General features: G+C 39.9%; 1 protein-coding gene across 1 annotated transcript in view; it reads left to right on the top strand.

Moving 5' to 3' along the window:
• The window catches only part of LOC126202934 (deoxyribose-phosphate aldolase), a 155,983-nt gene that overhangs the window by 91,589 nt on the left and 43,563 nt on the right, over window positions 1-20,831 (top strand). The window contains exon 4 of the mRNA XM_049937027.1: window positions 1,683-1,973. Coding sequence (XP_049792984.1) covers window positions 1,683-1,973 — 291 coding nt within the window. The remainder of the gene's footprint in view (window positions 1-1,682; window positions 1,974-20,831) is intronic.

The following is a 20,831-nucleotide window of genomic DNA, read 5'->3' as shown; positions in this document are numbered from 1 at the left end:
GCTAGTGCAGAAGCTCAATGACGACGACAAAGACAAGCATTATGAGTTTTGTTTGCAGTTGCAACAATTGAATTAGGATGGGGATGGCATTGTTGATTGCTTAATTTTTAGTGACAAAGCCACTTTTCACACTAATGGGAAAGTGAACAGGCATAATTGTCAAATCTGGGGTACAAAGCATCCACATGAATGCATTGAATTTGAGCGTGATTCCCCAAAGGTAATGTTTTTTTGTGCCTTGTCACATTGAAAACTGTACGAGCCATTCTTCTTTGCCGAGAGCACTGTCACAGGATATTCCTACTTGGACATGTTGCAGCAATAGCTGATAGCTCAAATGCAATTGGAGTTGTCGTTCATCTTTCAGCAGGATGGTGCTCCACCCCATTCTCATCGCGAAGTTCATGGGTACCTGAACATGGAACTGCTGTGTCGATGGATCGGCCATACTACAGAAGGGGACAGCTTTTTCATGAAATGGCCTCCCTGATCATCATCTCTCACTTCACGTGACTTTTTTCTGTGGGGACACGTTAAAGATATGGTGTATGTACTGCCTCTACCACGTGATGTAGCAGAGCTCCAGGAGAGAATATGGGAAGCGATTGCCACAGTCAACAATGCTATGCTAGGACGGGTATTGCAAGAATTCGATTACCATATTGATGTCCACCGACCTGGTTTGCATATTGAATGTTTTTTTTTTACAAACTTTCAGAGTTTCTGTTCAAAATGCAATATATATGACAGTGTTTAGTTCTTGTGCAATAAATAATTAAAAGTGTTCTCGTACTTTATGTACACCCTGTGTTATCTATCCAGGAATTTCCAGTGTTGTTATGGCAGACAGGATCTCTTTATATAGGTCAGTGGCCATAAACATGCACAAACACACAAAGTTTTCAGTCTTGGTCACACTCCATTATTTCTGACTTTGCTTATGTGTTTCAGCTAACTGCCATCATTGGATTGAATACTTTAAAACATCACTGTAATGTATATAGCCAAATTATAATGTTAAATAGTACATACTCATACAAAGTGTACGTGTATCATAGTATGCGCCTACACTTGATACGAGTATGTAGTCCTTGGTGATATACATTGCATTGATGTTTTACAGTGTCTGAGCCAATGATGGCAGTTAGCCAAAATGCATAATCAAAATCAGAATTAATAAACTGTGACAAAGAGTGAAAAATTTTGTGCATTTGTTATTATCTTAGATGAGCTAGCCAAGATATCAAAGAATTATGACTAAAGAAATAATATATAATAGAAACATGAAAAATTATAACTGAAAGATGAGACTAAGGCACTTGCAGTGGTATGTAATAAGAAGGGAGGAAGGCAAGTCACCAAAATGGACCTAATGTATGTTACAGTATAAAGAAGAAAGAGAGGATGACAAATGACATGGAGAGAAAAAAATCAGATAGTCTTGTCATACAGGACAGTGTTTCAAACAAAGGTTACTAGAAATAATGGAAGTGATGGAAATTGAAATTGGGGAGTTGATTAGTTATATAAAGATCCTCCCAGTACAAATGGGACATGATTATGTATGTAGTGGATGTTTACAGAGCTGGAAGTGCTCTTACATATTAGTTACACATTATGTAGATTCTTTCCTGTATACGTATTATAATCAAACTAGTGTGTTGTATTTATCTTTTTTTCAGTTGCTACTGGCTTCCCAAGTGGGCAGTATCCATTGGAAACCCGTCTTGCAGAAATCAAGTATGCTGTAGCATCTGGTGCCACAGAAATAGATGTTGTTGTGGATCGGTCTCTAGTGCTTTCTCAACGGTGGAAAGCTCTGTATCGAGAGATTAGAATGATGGCTGAAGCATGTGGCAGAGCCCATTTCAAGGTTATACTGGCTGTAGGGGAGCTGGGAACATTGAATAATATATATCGGGCATCCCTTGTTGCAATGATGGCAGGAGCACATTTTATCAAAACATCCACTGGTAAGTAATGAGTAGTTGGGAAACACCAGTGGTACTAGTAACTGGCTCAGATGTAAAAGTAACAATGGTTATGTATCCACACTGAATTTGTTAGAAATGTGTTCCATGGAATTTTGCGTAATACATCATAATTATGTGGAAAAAGTGAATATTACAGGCTAATAGTTTAATTTTTAATCAAGTTACAATTTCATAATGACCATGTACAGATCCATTCATGTAATAGAAGGAAATATTTGGTTTAATTAAAAAAAATGCATTTATTTCCTTACTTCACTCACTTATAAATAAGAATTCTTCTTTACAATAGATAGAATTGTCCAAAAGGAACACTTTTTAGCTTTATTTTACATTATAGTAACAGTAATGTTTGCCCACATTTTTTCTTTCATCTTAATGAAATGGAATATGTATGAAAAATGACACATTAGCTATTGTAGTTCAGACATCTTCAGTACGCTGATTGTGCGGCTGCTGGCAACCACAGCAGAACCTCACACTTGATGCTTCAGAAAGGAAGTAGCTTGTGTACCAATTGTCAATTGTAAGGTTCCTGTTAGAACATTTTGTAGGCACCACAGATCTTTTCACTACATCCCCTGGGCATTAGATACCCAATATTACCCTTCTGGTAACATGTCGCTGTAAACTTCCAGATTATTGCAATGAAATGTTTTTGCATCACATAGTGCAAACACTTTTATCTCACACATATCTTGTTTGTTGGGTACATACTGAAGCCATCTACAGTGGGCTCTGAAAGGGTGAAGCATTTCATCTACTGTGGTGAATTCGCTCAGGCTGTAAGAACTTTGGCACTTAGCAAAAAAAGCATCCTATACTGTACGAATTGCAGCCAATTTATCAGTTTTTCTCCTGTCATTCTTCATTTCCATGTCATCAAACTTCATACAGCATAGAAGAAACAGAAACCCTTTGTATCTCGTGCAACCCTAAGTTGTTGCTTTCCTGTTCCATTTGTCGCTCAGAGTCCCAGTACATTAGCAAGATGGACTTTTCTTGTACCAGTCAAAAAAAGAATCTCAAACACAGCCATTATTTCATGTCTTGATGTTACTATAGTACCTCTCTTGTGCAAGAATTGGTGTGTGTCTCACTGTCTGTTTATATGCATATTTGTATAGTTTAAGATTTCATCAATAATGTTAAGGTCAGTTATTTTCAAAGAAACACTAACTTCATTAGTTATATCTGCCAAATTATTTTTTGGACCTTGTAGAATTTGCATGATGTTTTTTCTCTTGGTGCCTGACATGTTAGCACACTCACTTTTACACCAACACGTAACTTTGTATTTTCCAATAAAGAACTCCCACATATTTGCTGTCTCTTTGAGATCACCACCATTCAAGTTCAGATTAATTGCTACGGTCCTCATAGTCAGTGTTATCATCACTCAAATCCATTTCACTTTCCTCCAGGTCTGAAAAGTCTAAGTAGATTTCATCCTCACTTTCTCCGAGTAGTTTGTGAATTTTCTTATCTCATACAACCTTTGAACTGAAATAAAGCATCAAAAGAAATGAAATGGATGGATAAGTTGTGATGCCATTATTACTAAATTAACATTTAATGTGTACCTGTACAAAATAAAAAACAGTAAACAAGTTTAGTTAACTTTTTACTACACTTACCTCTGCTTATTGACTGTTGGAACAAATCTTACAACTGTCACACGAGCAGATGCATATTGTACTCTTTACAACATTTGACACTTCATTGCTTAAAATTTATTAAACAGACTGAGAAAGCAAATTGAAGGAAATGAAGCCGCTTTAACATTGTCAAGAAAACATCGACAATGGAATATGGGACAATGGTGACTGAATAGTTCAAGATTAAGACATCGATTAGGCATAAAAACCACTGCTGTATACTTTTTACAACAGTGTACCCACTCAAGGGTTAAACAGTCTTTAACTGTATATAGACACTTGTTAGTACTCAGTGTAAAGATAAGCAGATGCTTAGTTTCAAATGTTTGAGAAAAACAGCAGCAGAGTAGTGTAAGAGGAAAATCAGTAAGCTGGTTAGCACTAATTGCAACTGGTTGTTACTATACTTTCCAGAAGTAGTTTGCAGTAACCACTTCTTCCAGTTGATGCGATGCAGTAGTGATTCTGCACGGCATGGACTGAACAAGTTCTTCTTAGGTTTCTCGAGGTATCTGGCACCAGACGTCTATTCACAGGTCACACAATTCCTCTAAATTTAAGGTCTGGCAGTTTGTAGGATGGACCTGGGCCCAGTTGTGTCCTATATGTTTACCATTTGGTTCATATCAGGTGAATTTGGAAGCTAAGACATCAACATCAGTTCATGATGCTCCTTAAATCACTGTAGCATGATTCTAGGTTTGTGAGATGGACAGTTATTACCATTATCCTGCTGGAATTGCCACTGTTGTTGGGGAAGACATCAAACATGAACAATCGCAGGTGGGCCACAGTAATTGAACAGACACATGAAAACTATAATCCTTTGACTGCTGATGTCAATCAGTGGTGAATTCATCTGACGTGTTTTATGCTTGCATATTATGAATTTCTGGAGATTGCAAATCTCTTGTTGGATTCAATATGGTTCCAAAAATAATGATTGTGTAAAATTCTGCTTGCTGTTTTCGTCCACAAGAGCCATTATTCCATGCATGCCCCTTCACTTAACCAATGTTCTTTGTGATAATATACAGGGTAATTCTTATTAACATTTAAAAAACTTCTGAAGCAACGTAAATGATACTGAGACAAGTAATTTAAGACAAGACATATAGAGCTGCAAATGTCAGGAAATATCCCAAAAATGGATGACAAATGTTGGATATATGATGTCTCCAGGTGACATACCTAGCTGTATGTGCAGTAGTTGAACCTGTCAGTCTATTGCATCTGATCATCCCAACCTAAGTCAAGTATTCACATTGTGGCTCAGAGCCCATGTGCGTGACTTTATTGCAGGGGGCTCAGGGTTTGAGCCTTGTGACTGGCAGACAGTAGTTTTTTATGTTGCGTTAGACAAGTATGTGTTTATGTTGTGGTAAGATTTATTATTTTATTTACCAGTCCCACAGTCTCTGCTGGCTCATTGCAAAGTACCATACAGCAAAAACCTACCGTATTGTGTCACAAGTAAATGAGTATAAGCTTCCGAAGTGCATCACTACCAGTAAACGACTTATATTTTCTCTACTAAATAAGGTCTGTAAATGAAAAATGAAGGAACAAAAGGAAATAAACACAAAATAAGAACAGATTTTGATTGGTTACAGTGAGCAGTGAGGATAATAATTTTGTAACTTCTACCTTTACAAAAGATGTTCATAATTTGCCCCATTTGTTTAAATGTAAGTATTGCATCCCTCAATCATCACTTCATGCATGCTTTTGAAAATGCCCTCTGTCTTTGTAGCATCTCTGCAGTGGCTGTGTGGACTATGAGGTCAATTTGAATCTCTAGTGGGCTGATTTAAATTAGATTCTTTATACGACCCAGATCTTTCTGGCTAGTGGAATGAAGTGTAACAGTGCTCTCTACTGGCGAGGGTAGGATCGACAAGCCCAGCCTCTGCAGATGTGGCAAGGTACATCATTTAGTGATGTCACGTGTTCAACAATTGTCATTCACTTTTGATATTCCCTGACATCTATGGCTTAATGTCTCTTAAATTGCAGGGGTTTTTTAACGCTGGCAACAATCACCTTGTATACTGTCTCTCATTCAGTTCCATCAAAAACTGTTGCAACTGATGATGTAGTAGTTCACATAAATTCAAAAAATTTACTAATTGCAGCACCAGTTTCATCATGTGCTACATGCCAAAGTGCTTCTTCATGTATGTAACATGAGGGGGAGTATGTATGGCACAGATCTTGCATCTAGGACTATTACAGGGATATGAGTCATGAGGTAAGAAGTTGGGAGCAGGGGTTGTGTAGGGATGAACAAGTATATTGTGTAGGTTCAGTTGGGGGCAGAATACCTTTGTGGGAGGGGTGGGAAGGATAATGGGCAGGGCATTTCTCATTTCAGGGCATGCAGGGCACAAGGAGAGGTAGTCAAAACCCTGGCAGAGAATGTAATTCAGTTGTTCCAATCTTGGGTGGTACTGAGTTACGAGAAGGACTGCTCCTCTGTGGCTGGACAGTGAGACTTTGGGAACTGGTGGGAGACTGGAAAGATAAGGCACGGGAGATTTGTTGTTGTACAGGGGTTGGGAGGACAGTTAGGGTCTGTGAAGGCTTCAGTGAGACTGTCGGTATATTTTGAAAGGGAACACTCATCACTGCAGATGCGACAACCATGGGTGGCTAGGCTGTATGGAATAGACTTCTTGGTGTGGAGTGGGTGGTCAGTAGGTTTGATATGGACAGAGGTACTGATGTAACCATCTTTGAGGTGGAGGTCAACATCTGGGAAGGTAGCTTGTTGGGTTGAACAGGACCAGGTGAAGCAAATGGGGGAGAAGCTGTTGCAGTTCTGGAGGAATGTGGTTAGGGTGTCCTCACCCTCAATCCAGATTGCAAAGATGTCATCAGTAAATCTGAACCAGGTGAGGAGTTTAGGATTCTGGGTGTTTAGGAAGGATTCCTCTAGATGGTCCATGGATAGGTTGGCATAGGATGGTGCTATGCAGGTGCCCATAACTGTACCTCGTATTTGTTTGTAGGTAATGCTTCAAAGGAGAAGTAATTGTGGATGAGGATATAGTTTGTCATAATGACTAGCAAGGAGGTTGTTGGTTTGGAATCCATTGCGCACTGGGAAAGGTACTGTTCAATAACAGTAAGGCCATGGGCATTGGGGATGTTAGTGTAAAGGGAGGTGACATCAATAGTAACAGGCAGGGCACCATGTGGTAAAGGAACAGGAACTGTGGGTAGTTGGTGGAGGAAATGGTTGGTATCTTTTATATAGGAGGGTAGGTTCGGGGTAGTAGGTTGAAGGTGTTGTTCTATGAGAGCAGAAATTCTCTCAGTGGGGCCACAGTAACCGGCGTCAAAGGGGCGTTCTAGGTGGCAGGGGGTTGGGGTGGGTTGATTTGAGGGGAAGAGACCAAGCAGTGAGGTCATCGGTATCATCGGATAAGGGAAGGATGGGAAAGGAAGGTGGCTGTGCCCTTTCAAAAAAACCATCCTGGCATTTGCCTGAAGCTATTTAGGGAAATTACAGAAAATATAAATCAGGATGGTCAGACGCAAAATTGAAGCATCATCCTCCCGAGTGCATGTCCAGTGTGCTAGCCACTGCACCACCTCTCTCGGTGTAGAAGGTAGTAGTGCGGGAAGTGATAGGGGTGAGCGGAGAGATGGACTCCAGGGAGAGGTTCTAGGGTGGTCCTAAAGATTTGAGAAGTGACTGGAGATCCTACTGATTTCTGGAATGGGGTCACTGTGGCAAGGTTTGTAGGGGATGTATCTGACAGCTGGCGAAGTCCTTCTGTCAGGTAATCCTTGTCCGCAGGTAGGATTATAAGGTCAGGATCAGTTTTTAGATGGTGGACTGCAGCTCTTTCTGCAGATCCCTCAACATGCAAACAACCTTACTTCTGCAGAAAGAACTGCGTTCATCTAGAATGAAGTACTAACTGAAAAAAGCTGCACAAATATGCACTCAGATCTTGATAATATTTTAAAGTGTTGCATACATTAACAACTATTAAATGTTCAGAAAAGTAAAATTATGCTGTTGAAAAGACACAATAACATAGTATCCTAAGGAAACTATCCATGAGTCACAATTGAAATGAGTCAACTTATACTAATGCTTGCATGTAACAATTTGTTTGTATATGAAGTGAACTGGTCACCCAGTATTATCCTTAGGTAAAGCAGATGGCAGAGGTAAGTTTGTTGGTAGTATACTGAGGATTATTTACAAAACATTCATGTGAACCATCCTTGAATATTGCTTATATGTGTGGCTCAGTACCAGATACAACTAACAGCAGATACTGAATATATACAAAAAAAAAGAGTAGCTTAAACTGTCACACGTCTGACTCATCTAAATATTGAGAGATCTGCCACAGACTCAGACCACTTTACTGATATACCAAAGTGCTTCTTGGTGTACAGAACAATGAATATTTTCTGCTACCCAGTGACTTATGTTGCCTATTTATGAAAATTTAACAATCAGCATATTACAATATGGCATTGTTTAAGTTAAATGAAAAAATTGCTTGTGCTGCTTTACACTATTTATTGTTTCATAGAAAGTTTCACTTCTTGTTTTTTTCATTACAGTTAATGTTTTTATTAAATTTATTACTTTACTTCTCATTTTCTGTAATAGTATGAATTGTTTCATTACTATCAGGCTTTATTTGTCATCTACATGATTTCTGTTATTTAACATTGATTAAAATATGAATTTAATTTTGCCTTTTAAATTAAGGCTACAATTTTTGATGAATTTGAAATTTACTTGTAAACAATGGAGTACCCTATACATCATTTCTTTATCAGTCATTGTTTGTTTAATCAGCTACTAGATTTAAGTTTTAAATGAAGGAAAACGCTCTGAATAGTAATAAAAATTGAGAATTCTTTATGCATAACTTAAGGACAGTACAAGACTGAAGAGAGAAACTACGAATATGGAATGTACTTATGTATCACGGTGTACATTAATTTTGTGTATCACATTCTATAGTACTGCTTGAAATTGGTAGTTACATTACAGCAGAAAAGTCAGATACCATCATATCACAGCTGAGGATACAATTCATGCATCAGCAGATTGTCTTGTGTCAGTATTATCACTCTGTTGCCAGAAACACAAAAACGTTTTTGGCTTTCATGTAGAACTGTTTATTATTCTCAGTTAGAAACTCTGTTCTGAGAACATACAAAACTACTTTCCAATATCCAACTCATCCAGCATGTCACCAGTCTCATCGGTAGGAAAACCGTTGAAACATCCCATTTGAATCTCATATTCAGCCATCTTGACAATCATCCTTCTCAGGTGATGAATAGTCACTTTGCCAGGTTTGCATAAATTCGGCACATGTTTTACTCCTGGGAACCTCATGGTCTTCACTTTCTCGACCCATACCCCAATAGCTGAGTGGTCAGCATGACATATTGCCATCCTACGGGCCCGAGTTTGATTCCCGGCTGGGTCAGGGATTTTCTCTGCTCAGGGACTGGGTGTTGTGTTGTCTTCGTCATCATTTCATCCCCATCTGGCACACAGGTCGCCCAATGTGGTGTCAAATGTAATAAGACCTGCACCAAGGCGGCTGGACCTGCCCCGTAAGGGGCCTCCTGGCCAATGATGCCAAATGCTCATTTCCATTTCCATATGTATCAGTTGCTTTAACTTTTGGAACTCAGTAGGGACCTACATTCTTATTCATCAGCTATAATTTTGGACCAATTTGTGTTAGTTTTATTGCAACCAGGTCACCATATTTGTACTTGAAGGGTTTCTTACAATGTCAATTGAAGCTAGCACTGGTTTTTTCTTGCAACTTGCTGATTTAAAGCTTAACATCTTCCTTCAGTTTGCTGCATCTTTCTTCAAATGAATTAAAAAATTATTCTTCTAATACTTTCATGATGTGAAGGTCAGTCTGTGTGTGCATCTTACTCCTATCATTTGTTCAAATTATGTTTTCCCAATACTTATGTGGTAAGTCAAATTCTCGTGTTGAATTGATGTCGCCACCATATACAATTTATTAGGATCATCAATACTAAGCTTATCAGTGATCACATCCAAAGTAGAATTGATTCTCTCAATCTGTCCACTGGTTCTAAGCCCTGTCATTATTAAAATGTGTTTAGTTTCTTCTGTAATGCAATACCCCTTGAATTCTTTAGATGTAAAGCTAGGTCCTCTGTCAATATATACTTCAACTGGATTCCCAAAATTAGTTCACCGTGATTCTAAAGTACTAGTTGCTTTGCTGATTTTTCTGGCCTTTGCAGGATATAACCAGTTACATTTGGTAAATGTATCACTGGTGCTTATAATGTTCTTCTACCCTTTGTGAGTTGATAGACAAGGGAAATATTCCTGATTTCTTATTCACAATTAAACATTTTACACTATTGAAGATCACAGTTTCCACCTTGTCAGTCAAACTTAGTAAATAATAATCTTGTTTTATTTCCTTTTCAGTTTTCTTAGCCACATAATGTCTTTTCTCATGCAGAAGCTTGATGATTTCACACTGCATAGTGAGTGGAACCATTGAAGGCTCTCTTCCCTCATAGAACTAGAAAAGAAGTCCATCTCTCATAAATACATTCTTGGAGAGTGCTCTTGATTGCTACCAAACCATCCTCCTCCTGAGCTTTTCTGCTTCTAGCTATTAAACCATCTGCAAAACCAAACAGTACAGCTTAAACAGCTTAAAGCATCTATACGTTTCATCCTACAACCAGGTTGGTGTTCAGTAGTGCAGGAATACTCATTGAAGACAACAGCCCATCTTGCTATTCATGGTGACAAGTCCTTCTTACCCATGTCTTTTGGAGTGCAGTGTGATCCATTTGGAATTTTAATATGTATTCCTAGTAAATACACCCGCAATTTCTTCAACACATTAACAGTAACTAAAACTTCAATCTCATAAATACTGTATATTTTATTTTTCCTCTTGAGGTGTTTGTCTCTCTCTCTCTCTCTCTCTCTCTCTCGCTCGCTCTCGCTCTCTGTTTAACTCATATGCGAGCTGAATGGAAGTTGTTGTCATCTGGAAATTTTTGTAATGAGATGGCTTCAAAACGTTTGATTGTGTCTATATTAATTCAGTTTTGCATTTTGGTTGATATATTTTTAAAACTGGATCCAGTGAAAGGATGTCTTGAATGCTTACCTCCGTTCTTCTCCAAACTTATTCCTCAGTGAATCACTCAATGGTTTGGCAGTTGTAGAGTAGTTTTAGATGAACTTCATAAAGTATCCTGTTAGTACTAGGAAAATGTGTATTGCTGCAATAGATTTCAGTTCTGGAAAGTTTTGAACAGTTACTGTCTTCTCAGAAGGATGTTGAACTTGTCCATGCTGTATAACGTATCCGAGAAACTGAATAGTTTTCTTCAGGAACTGGCATTTTGCGAAATTAATCCCTAAGCCATATTCTTCCGCCAGTTTTTAACACCAAGCCAAGCTTATGAAATGCCACATCATCACTCTTTGTTGATATTATGACATCTTCCAAGTAAATCAGTATGATGTGATGTTCTCTCAAGCTGTCACAAATGAAGCATAATTTGGGCTTTCTTGCTGACCATGAAAGTGAAAAAAAAAGAAAAGAACCACACTGGCATCTTGTAGTTCATCTATGTATCTTGTAGATCATCTATGGAGCGGGGGCGGGGGGGGGGGGGGGGGGGGGAGACGAGAGAGAGAAATGCTCTTTCACTGTGATGTTCATTTTCTGTAGTCTATACAGATGTGAAATTCTCCTTTCTCTTTTTTATAACTACAATCTGGCTAGCATATTCAGATGAACTTAGTTCTGTTATTGTCTGATCAAGCCAATCTGGCAATCTGGACTTGGTTGTCAACAATTTCTTACTCTCCTGGTGACAATCTTCTAGGTCAACTGTACAGGATGTCCACAAATTATCTTTACAGCTTCAGAATTTAATACCGTTAAAACTATGCTAGTTATTAACAAATGGCTTTCAACTTGTGATAAGACAACTCATAAAGTTTTGTTTCCTCATTCATGCACATCAATGTGGGCACCCTTCATGGCTTGGAGAATGTCTAGTCAGAATACCGTTTCTCTCCAAGTACAATTCAAGATCTCCATGATGGCATGTTAAAATGGACTGAAAATGTGTGCCTTCAAGTCCTGTAGGTCTCTAACCTTGGTTCGGTGCACCACATCCTTTACAAAACACCACAGAAAGAAGTCTAATGGTGGGAGGTCATGGGATTATGGCAGCCATCTCATTCAATCCATCTACGTGGAAACTTGCAAGTGATCCAGTTGTCGCAAAGCAAATTCTTGTAACATGTCCAGGTAAACACTACTGTTGATGCCATATGCAATGGAAAATAATGGACCAATGATGCAACTGTGCATCTGTCTGTACAAAACATTGAGTTTGGGACTGTTTCTTTCCAGTTCACATGTAACATGAAATTTACATTTGTTAATACCCTTCTTAACGGCATTATCAGTCATTGACACATTGTGATTATTCTTCTGCTTTGTGCATCCGGATGAGAAGTGGTGAAACTCGTTGCAGTTGAAGCAACTCTTTCCCTTGCTGCTGGGGTGCAATAACTTGACATGTGGCCACTGGCACCACAATTAAAACACTTTTTGTATGGCTCACAAGCTGCATTTTTAGTAAATCCAGGGTATGGCTATGGACAACTGCATGGTGCCTTCCTATGCCAACCTATTCATTGGCTTTCTAGAAGAATCCCTCCTAAACACCCAGAACCCTAAACCCCTCACCTGATTCAGATTCATTGATGACATCTTTGTGATCTGGATTGAGGGTGAGGACACCCTATCCACATTCCTCCAGAACCTCAACAGCTTCTCCCCCATTTGCTTCACCTGGTCCCACTCAACCCAACAAATCACCTTCCTATATGTTGACCTCCACCTGTAAGATGGCTACATTAGTACCTCCAACCATATCAGTCATACTAACCATCAGCAATAACTGCACTTTGACAGCTACCACCCATTCCATACCAAGAAGTCCCTTCTATGCAGCCTAGCCACCTATGGACATCGCATCCGCAGTGACAAGCGGTCCCTCTTGAAATATACTGAGGGTCTCACTGAGGTCTTCACAGACCATAATTATCCTCCTGGCCTTGTACAAAAACAAATCTCCTATGCCTTATCTTTCCAGTCTCTCACAACCTCCCAAAGTCTCACCATCTGGCCACAGAGGAGCATTCCCCTCATAACTCAGAACCACCCAGGACTAGAGCAACTGAATTACATTCTCTGCCAGGGTTTCGGCTACCTCTTGTCATGCCCTGAAATGAGAAATGTCCTGCCCATTATCCTTCCCACCCATCCTGCAATGGTATTCCATCGTCCACTGACCCTATACAATATTCTCATCCATCCCTACACAACCCCTGCTCCCAACCGCTTATCTCATGGCTCATATCCCTGTAATAGACCAAGATGCGAGACCTGTCCCATACATTCTCCCAACACCACCTACTTCAGTTCAATCACAAACATCACCTATCCCATGAATCTACAAGCCAAGCTGCAACCACTGTGCAGCATTCTTTGTGAACATGACAACCAACAAGCTTTGCAAGCTTTGTGTCTGCATAAATGGCCACTGACAAACTGTAGCCAAGAAACAAATTGACCACCCTGTTATTGAGCATGTTGCCCAACACGACATTCTTCATTTCAGTGAGTGCTTCACACATGGATCCCTCCACAACCACTAGCTTTTCTGAACTGCACAGGTGGGAACTCTCCCTGCAATATATACTACATGCCCATAACCCTCCAGCCTCAAAACCTTCATTAGTTATTTTTCGCATCTGTCCAGCTCCTTCTCTATTCCCATTCCAGCACTACACAGTGCTCATTCCACCAATGCACCCAGTCTTTTTACTCGTCTCCTTTTCTGCCCCCCCCCCCCCTCCCCTCCCACCGCCGCTCTTCTGCCCTCCGTTTAACCTCCCAACTGCACATAGCTGTCCTACCCTCTCTCCACCTTGTGCTTGGGCACTCCCCAGCAGCACTTTACCCACACCTACCCTCCCTGCTATCTCTCCCCCTCCTCACCCCAGCCTCCTCCATACTCCCACCTGGTTGCCATTCCCATCATGCACTGTTGGTGTTGCCTTCAGTGTGGCTTCACCTGCCAGGAGCTGCAGTTTTGTGTGTGTGTGTGTGTGTGTGTGTGGTCTATTTTCAACAAAGGCCTGGTTGACCAAAGGCTTATATTGTGAGTCTTTTTGTTGTGCTGATCTGTGACTCAACATCTCCGCTGTATGGTGAGTAGCAACTTTTGTTCTCATGATATTGTTACATTTAGTATTTCTGTTACTTAAGTATTTAGTGTCTTTCTTACTGGGGTTCTCGAAACTTTCACTGCTGTAACTTTTGTTATTTCTTTTTGGAAATTACTTCACAGTGATTTGATAATGTCTCTTTCATTCCTAAACTTTTTCACACTTCCAGTGTCACAAAAAAGAAGTTTTGTGTCTGAAATGTCTTCTGTCCCATCCGTCACATACCAAAGTAGCAAGTTGTTAGCAGTATCAGCATGGCTGGCAATTTCTTTCATTACTAGAAAATTTTATTGAGTGATATTCTTCCTGTTTCTAGTTTTGTTGAGACAGCAGTTGGTGAATCTCCATGCACTTGTTTTCATGTTGCATTCTTGATGCAGAGCTTTCTTCTGTGCAGCCCATGATGTAAGATCCCTCTCGCACTGGATAAAAAACTGAGTCAGACCTTCAGGTAATTTTTTTGCAATAACAAGCATTTGCAGTTGACTCCAAACCATCAAAAACACTGTTTCCTCAAAGTCCGTGATCTTCTTTTTAACTGGACATGCATTACTGTCGCTAAATGACTTAAAAGCACCCATAACATTACAAAATGACAGAGAATATTTACATTGGTCTTGTGAATGTGGTGAGAATTGTGTTTTTCTTTTATCATCAGTTTCAAAATTGGAATCTTTTTCAGTCTTATTTTTGAGTAAATTCAATATTTTTCCTCTACCCATTTTGATTACATTCTCTTCTTCATCATCAGCATCCTCTCAGCATTCTATGTCATTGTTAATTTTACCACAAGTTTATCACTGTCGGATAAATAATAATAAGTTTCGGTACTCCTTTCATTTCTTGTCCCGCTGTCTGTACATAATACACTACTGGCCATTAAAATTGCTACACCACGAAGATGACGTGCTACAGACGCAAAATTTAACTGACAGGAAGAAGATACTTTGATATGCAATGATTAGCTTTTCAGAGCATTCTCACAAGGTTGGCTCCGGTGGCAGCACCTACAATGTGCTGACATGAGGAAAGTTTCCAACCGATTTCTCATACACAAACAGCAATTGACCAGCGTTGCTGGGTGAAACGTTGTTGTGATGCCTCATGTAAGGAGGTCAAATGCGTACCATCATGTTTCCGATTTTGATAAAGGTCAGATTGTAGCCTATCGCAATTGCGGTTTATTGTATCGTGACATTGCTGCTTGCATTGGTCTAGATACAATGACTGTTAGCAGAATACGGAATCAGTGGGTTCAGGAGGGTAATATGAAATGCCGTGCTGGATCCCAATGGCCTCGTATCACTAGCAGTTGAGATGACAGGCATCTTATCCACATGGCTGTAACGGATCGTGCACACACATCTTGATCCCTGAGTCAACAGATAGGGACGTTTGCAAGACAACAACCATCTGCACGAACAGTTTGACGACGTTTGCAGCAGCATGGACTATCAGCTCGGAGACCATGGCTGTGGTTACCCTTGACGCTGCATCACAGACAGGAGCGCCTGCGATGGTGTACTCTTTCAGATGAATCCAGGTTCTGTTTACAGCATCGTGTTGGTCACATCTGTCTTTGGCGACATTGCAGTGAACGCACGTTGGAAGCATGTATTCGTCATCGCCATACTGGCGTATCACCCGGCATGATGGTATGGGGTGCCACTGGTTACACGTCTCAGTCACCTTTTGTTCGCATTGACGGCACTTTGAACAGTGGACATTACATTTCAGATGTGTTACGACCCATGGCTCTACCCTTCATTCGATCCCTGCGAAACCCTACATTTCAGCAGGATAATGCACAACCGCATCTTGCAGGTCCTATACGGGCCTTTCTGGATACAGAAAATGTCCGACTGCTGCCCTGTCCAGCACATTCTCCAGATCTCTCACCAATTGAAAATGTCTGGTCAATGGTGGCCTAGCAACTGGCTCGTCACAATACACCACTCACTACTCTTTATGAACTGTGGTATCGTGTTGAAGTTGTATGGGCAGCTGTACCTGTACACGCCATCCAAGATCTGTTTGACTCAACGCCCAAGCGTATCAAGGCCGGGGGCCAGAGGTGGTTGTTCTGGGTACTGTTTTCTCAGGATCTATGCATCCACATTGCATGAAAATGTAATCACATGTCAGTTCTAGTATAATATATTTGTCCAATGAATACCCGTTTATCATCTGCATTTCTTCTTGGTGTAGCAATTTTAATGGCCAGTAGTGTATATTGCCAATCACTCCCAACTCCACTCCTGAAAATGATGATTCAATAAACTACTTCTTAGTTTCAAGTTCACCAGCTATTGATTTAAAAGCAAAACCAGGAAACTTTCTCAATCATTTCAGATTTCTTCTGTCATCTGGAGTTCTTACAAAATTAACTTATGTAAAGATTTATTCGTTTTAACAGGTGCAGAGGTTATATTTTTATTTACTTTTCTGGTTTCACCAATTGTTGCTATTTCAAGATCCCCTCTCCCATGGCATTTCTCCTTTAATCACAACATTTAAAACTTGCACTGATCTACTACTGTTACTCATCATTTAAATGTGAATCCTCATTATAGATCAAAAATCAACATAATTACATGTTGCTAGATCATAAAAGGAAAACAGTGGCCAGGAAAGTTCATCATAAACATCATAGATTTGGCAGCAAAACTGCATCATCACTTGTTCAGTCGATTTCGGGCAGTGCCCCCAAAATTCATGTGAGAAACAGGTCTAACTTAATGTAGAACTATTTATTATTCTCACAGTTACAAGATCTAATACTGAATGATCCCAAAAAATAGAGAACCACCAAACTCATGTTTCTTCTGTGAAAATTGTTTCTCCGAGAACACAAAATCACTCCCCAATTTTTGGCTTCTGTGGTGTGTTACTAGTCTCGTTGACAGGATAACGTTTAAACTTCCCACCCCTCCCCCCACCTGAATCCACAGTGTTATGTAACAAGACTTTAGTTGTTGGATTTTACCTTGAACACATTGGTATTATCTTTCATTATAATTAAAGAAAATGATTTTTGAACATGTATTTAATTTTTTAGGCAAATGCCCCCTTGCGAACCCTCCTCATACCCATGCCAAAAAAGAAAAAAAATCTAAAAGTATTACTAAAAGACCCTGTAAATGGTATTCAAATTCAATAAGTAATTGTGGAAGTTTATTTCCTGCTTCTCCATTTTTGAGGACATACAGTGGTTCTTTATTGCTTGGTAATTTTATTAATGTCAAGCAGAATTATCTCAGTTGTTTTCTGTTTCATGTTTTTTGAGTGTTAGCTTAACTATATAGCTTACACACCCACGTAGGAACACTTGAATCAATTAGTCCATATACACTTAAGTCTTCCAAGTAGAGATCTGAGGGTTCAGCTGTCTCTTCTGCTCACAAAACTTTTTCATTCATTCTGATGTGGCTGTTTTTTGTCCTCAATTACAGTCTATGGTTTTTGAAAGTGTTTTGACTTGAAATCTCCACTCTCTGTTCATCAGAATCAGCTTTTCTTCTGCTTTAAATTTTTTGCATTATATTTTACCTTTCTAAGTCATCCTGGATGTATTTGACCCAGTTGTTCCTGGTTTTATGTTTGCAAAAGCAGTTGAATAGTTGTTTCACTAGCCTGGTTTCTGATAGTCTTGATATATGGCAGAAAAAGGTAATCCTGTTTTGCATTGTATCTGTTGTCAACTCACTTTCGTGCTACACCGCTTTGTTGGGCAACAATCTCCATTGTCCATCCATTTTGTGCTTTTTTAAATCATTATTTGGATGATTCTTCTGTCTCCTGTCTCTAGTTAATCTGATACTGATTTGGCATTCAAGTTAAACAGCATTTAGCTTATGTGTGTTGCTTCATTTCTAACAACAGAGTAGTAATTTTTGAATTTGGAATTTATTGAGGGATATTGTTTCTTGCAAGTTGTCCAGGTATTTTGTTCCAACTGTTTCAGTTTATATATTTGAATAAAAATAACATAAATAACATTTGTGAATAAATTGCAGTTTTCTTTCTCTACATATGAATCATTTAGTTGGGTACTTCTTGGATTTAACTATGTGAAAATATAATTAGTATATTTGTATGCCAACAATGTGTGTAATTTCTAGGTATCATAGCAACCCACCTACAAGGCATATTGAGTGGTAACTATCAATCGTTCATGGTATAACAAGTTTTCTCTGTGTCAGGTAAAATTGTTGAAATTTGGAATTTTTTATGAATAGTATGTGGTTTTTGCTTTTTTGATAACATATTAAAGAATTTTGCAATAGTGCATTTAGTGTCCCTTTAATCTGTGATTCGAGCACTGGCACTAAATAAAGTTTTCTCTTCCAGGTATAAGATATTTTGATGCTAAATTTTAGCCACCCTTACTCTTAATATTCCACTGTATGTGTCCCTGACTTGTTGTAGGGGAAAATTGTATTCATTATGTTGTAGGGACATCTTGTTAAGAAAGAATTAAATTTCTCATGTACTGTGTGTGTCCTTGATAAACTTTCCAGTTGTTCATTTTGTAAATACTCTCCGAATAACGTAACTGAGTCAGCTTTAGGATTCTATGAAAGTTTTGTTACCCACACATTAATATTTAAATTTCATTTTAAAACTTGCAACTTTCTAATTTTTCATCTTTAGTACCCTGATAATGTAAACGACTACCTTTCATTCTAGTATTCTATTTGTTCTAACCCAAGAACACTTAATTTATTGCTCAAACAGTACACACACATGGAAGACAAGGTACAATACACAATACAATTAGCAATACAAAAGTGGCTGGGGGAGCATTGTTCTCTGGCCTTTATCATCAGTAGTTCCAACAAGAGACACAGCCGGTTGGCTGCCCATGCAACTGATGTCATATTAGCAGGCCAGGTGGTGTCTCGTGGCTAATTCAAGCGCAAACTTCACACACAAACTATGAAGTGGTGCACACACTAAATTGGTAGTTACAGCACTTTTCTTCCTTTTGCGAAGAAATGAGCTCTGTTGCTCATTTCCATTTTTTCTGTGGATGATTTGGGGTATTGAGTCATGTGACGCACTGCATAGCATCGCAAATGGTGCGAGCATGGGCAGACACATGTGACACCTGGCCCCCTGTGAGAGGCTGTATAGTATGTCAGGATATCCTGTTGCAGTGTCTGTTTCCACATCCAAGTCCCATCCCAGGGAAGGAGATTGTGGCAAAGGCAGTGAAATAGGCAGTGCTGGCGGCGATTGAGGTGGTAGCGGCAGAGGTGGAGGTGGAGGCTGCAATAGCACAGCAGCCGGGTCCTGCAGTGGCCCCCAACAGCTGAAGAGGGCATACACAGCAGAGGAGACAGTTGTGGAAATGTAGGCAGTGGTGGAAGGGAAGATGAGGATCCTAGCGAAGATGTAGGAGATGGCTGGAGGATATGCGGGGAGGGGGGGGGGGGGGGGCAGAGGTGCACCCCAGTGGACAGCTGTGTCCACATGAGGTGGTAGCTGGTCAACGTGGATGACGCAGAGGCATTGGTGACGAGCACACTCATTTACTGCTGGCACCAATTTCAGCTGGTGGCCAAATGCACAAGCCCAAACAGCACAGCTGTGCCAGGCCAGAAGCACTGTGGTACTGGTGCCGGTTGTGGCTCATGACTGTGCAACAACCCTGCCAGACTTTTATCGCCAACTTGTAAGAACTGAGGAACTGGGCAAGATTCTGAACAGGGAACTGGGCAATTCTGGTGATACATCCGAAACATATTTTTTCATCGGAGGCTTAAATATTCATACTAGTCAATCTACTTCCCTGTTTGATGGTGGGTGAAAAGGAGGAGCCATGAAATTATCAACACCAGTTTTTTTACAAAAATCTTCAAATTCCTGAGATATGAACTGGGGGCCTTTGTCAGTAACCATAGTTGGAGTCACAAACGATGGCAGTAAAGTTTATGCTTGATCTGCACACCTATGCCATGCATTCTCTGACAGCCAATGAGCTATCAGTAATGTCCTGAGCACTGTGCTGTGCATGTTACATGCAGTGTGAGCATTGTACACCATCATAGCGAATTATTTAATGAATTTTTATTCCACTTTTTGCAAGTTGTTATTGCTGATGTTGTTGGTAAGCAACAAATTTTGTGCAAGCAAGTGGGGGCATAATATGTGGGATACACACTTTCATCAAATGCAAAACAGGTGTATGTGTATACTACAGCTGTTGCTGGGAACAGGCACGAGTGCAGTTAGCATCCTTAGTTTCGACCTCCATGAATTGTGATCATTCTTGGATCAAATTATAGTATATACAGAAGACCTTCCATTGCAAAAATTTTAAGACTATCCATTGCAAAAAAGTTTTGACAAAGTGGAAATAGTTGCTGCCACAGAAGTAGAGAGACAGCACACCACATGCAGAATTTTAGAATAAGCATCAATTACAACAACCCAGTAGAATTTCAGAAAAGGTGCCGCAAGGTCTGTGTTAATTTGTTCCCGAGGCTGCTGTGGATCTGGCCACAGTGACAAGTAAGTACGGGGAGCCACCTGATGGGTGGCAGACTGTGGGCGGGCTGCAACCACTCTTGCTATTTTCCCATCAATGCCTGGCCAAACCACACATCTTTGTGCTGATGGTTTTGTACGTAACATAGCCCAGTGCTACACATGAAATAAATGCATAACCTCACACCAGAGCACGGACAGGCTACAACCGAAGGACCAATGTCTTCTGTAACTAACAGAAGCACTCCGTCCCAAACAGGAAGACGATCTTGTAATCCAAAATAATTTCTCAAAGGATCAGGAGCATGGCTTGGAGGTTTGTCCTGCCAGCCATGTTGCACAAATGACACAACTTTACTTAAAACA

The sequence above is a fragment of the Schistocerca nitens genome, chromosome 9, assembly GCF_023898315.1.
Source record: "Schistocerca nitens isolate TAMUIC-IGC-003100 chromosome 9, iqSchNite1.1, whole genome shotgun sequence".
Lineage (NCBI taxonomy): Eukaryota > Metazoa > Arthropoda > Insecta > Orthoptera > Acrididae > Schistocerca > Schistocerca nitens.
The sequence above is the reverse complement of the archived record's forward strand: the minus strand, read 5'-3'. Positions and strand labels throughout refer to the sequence as shown.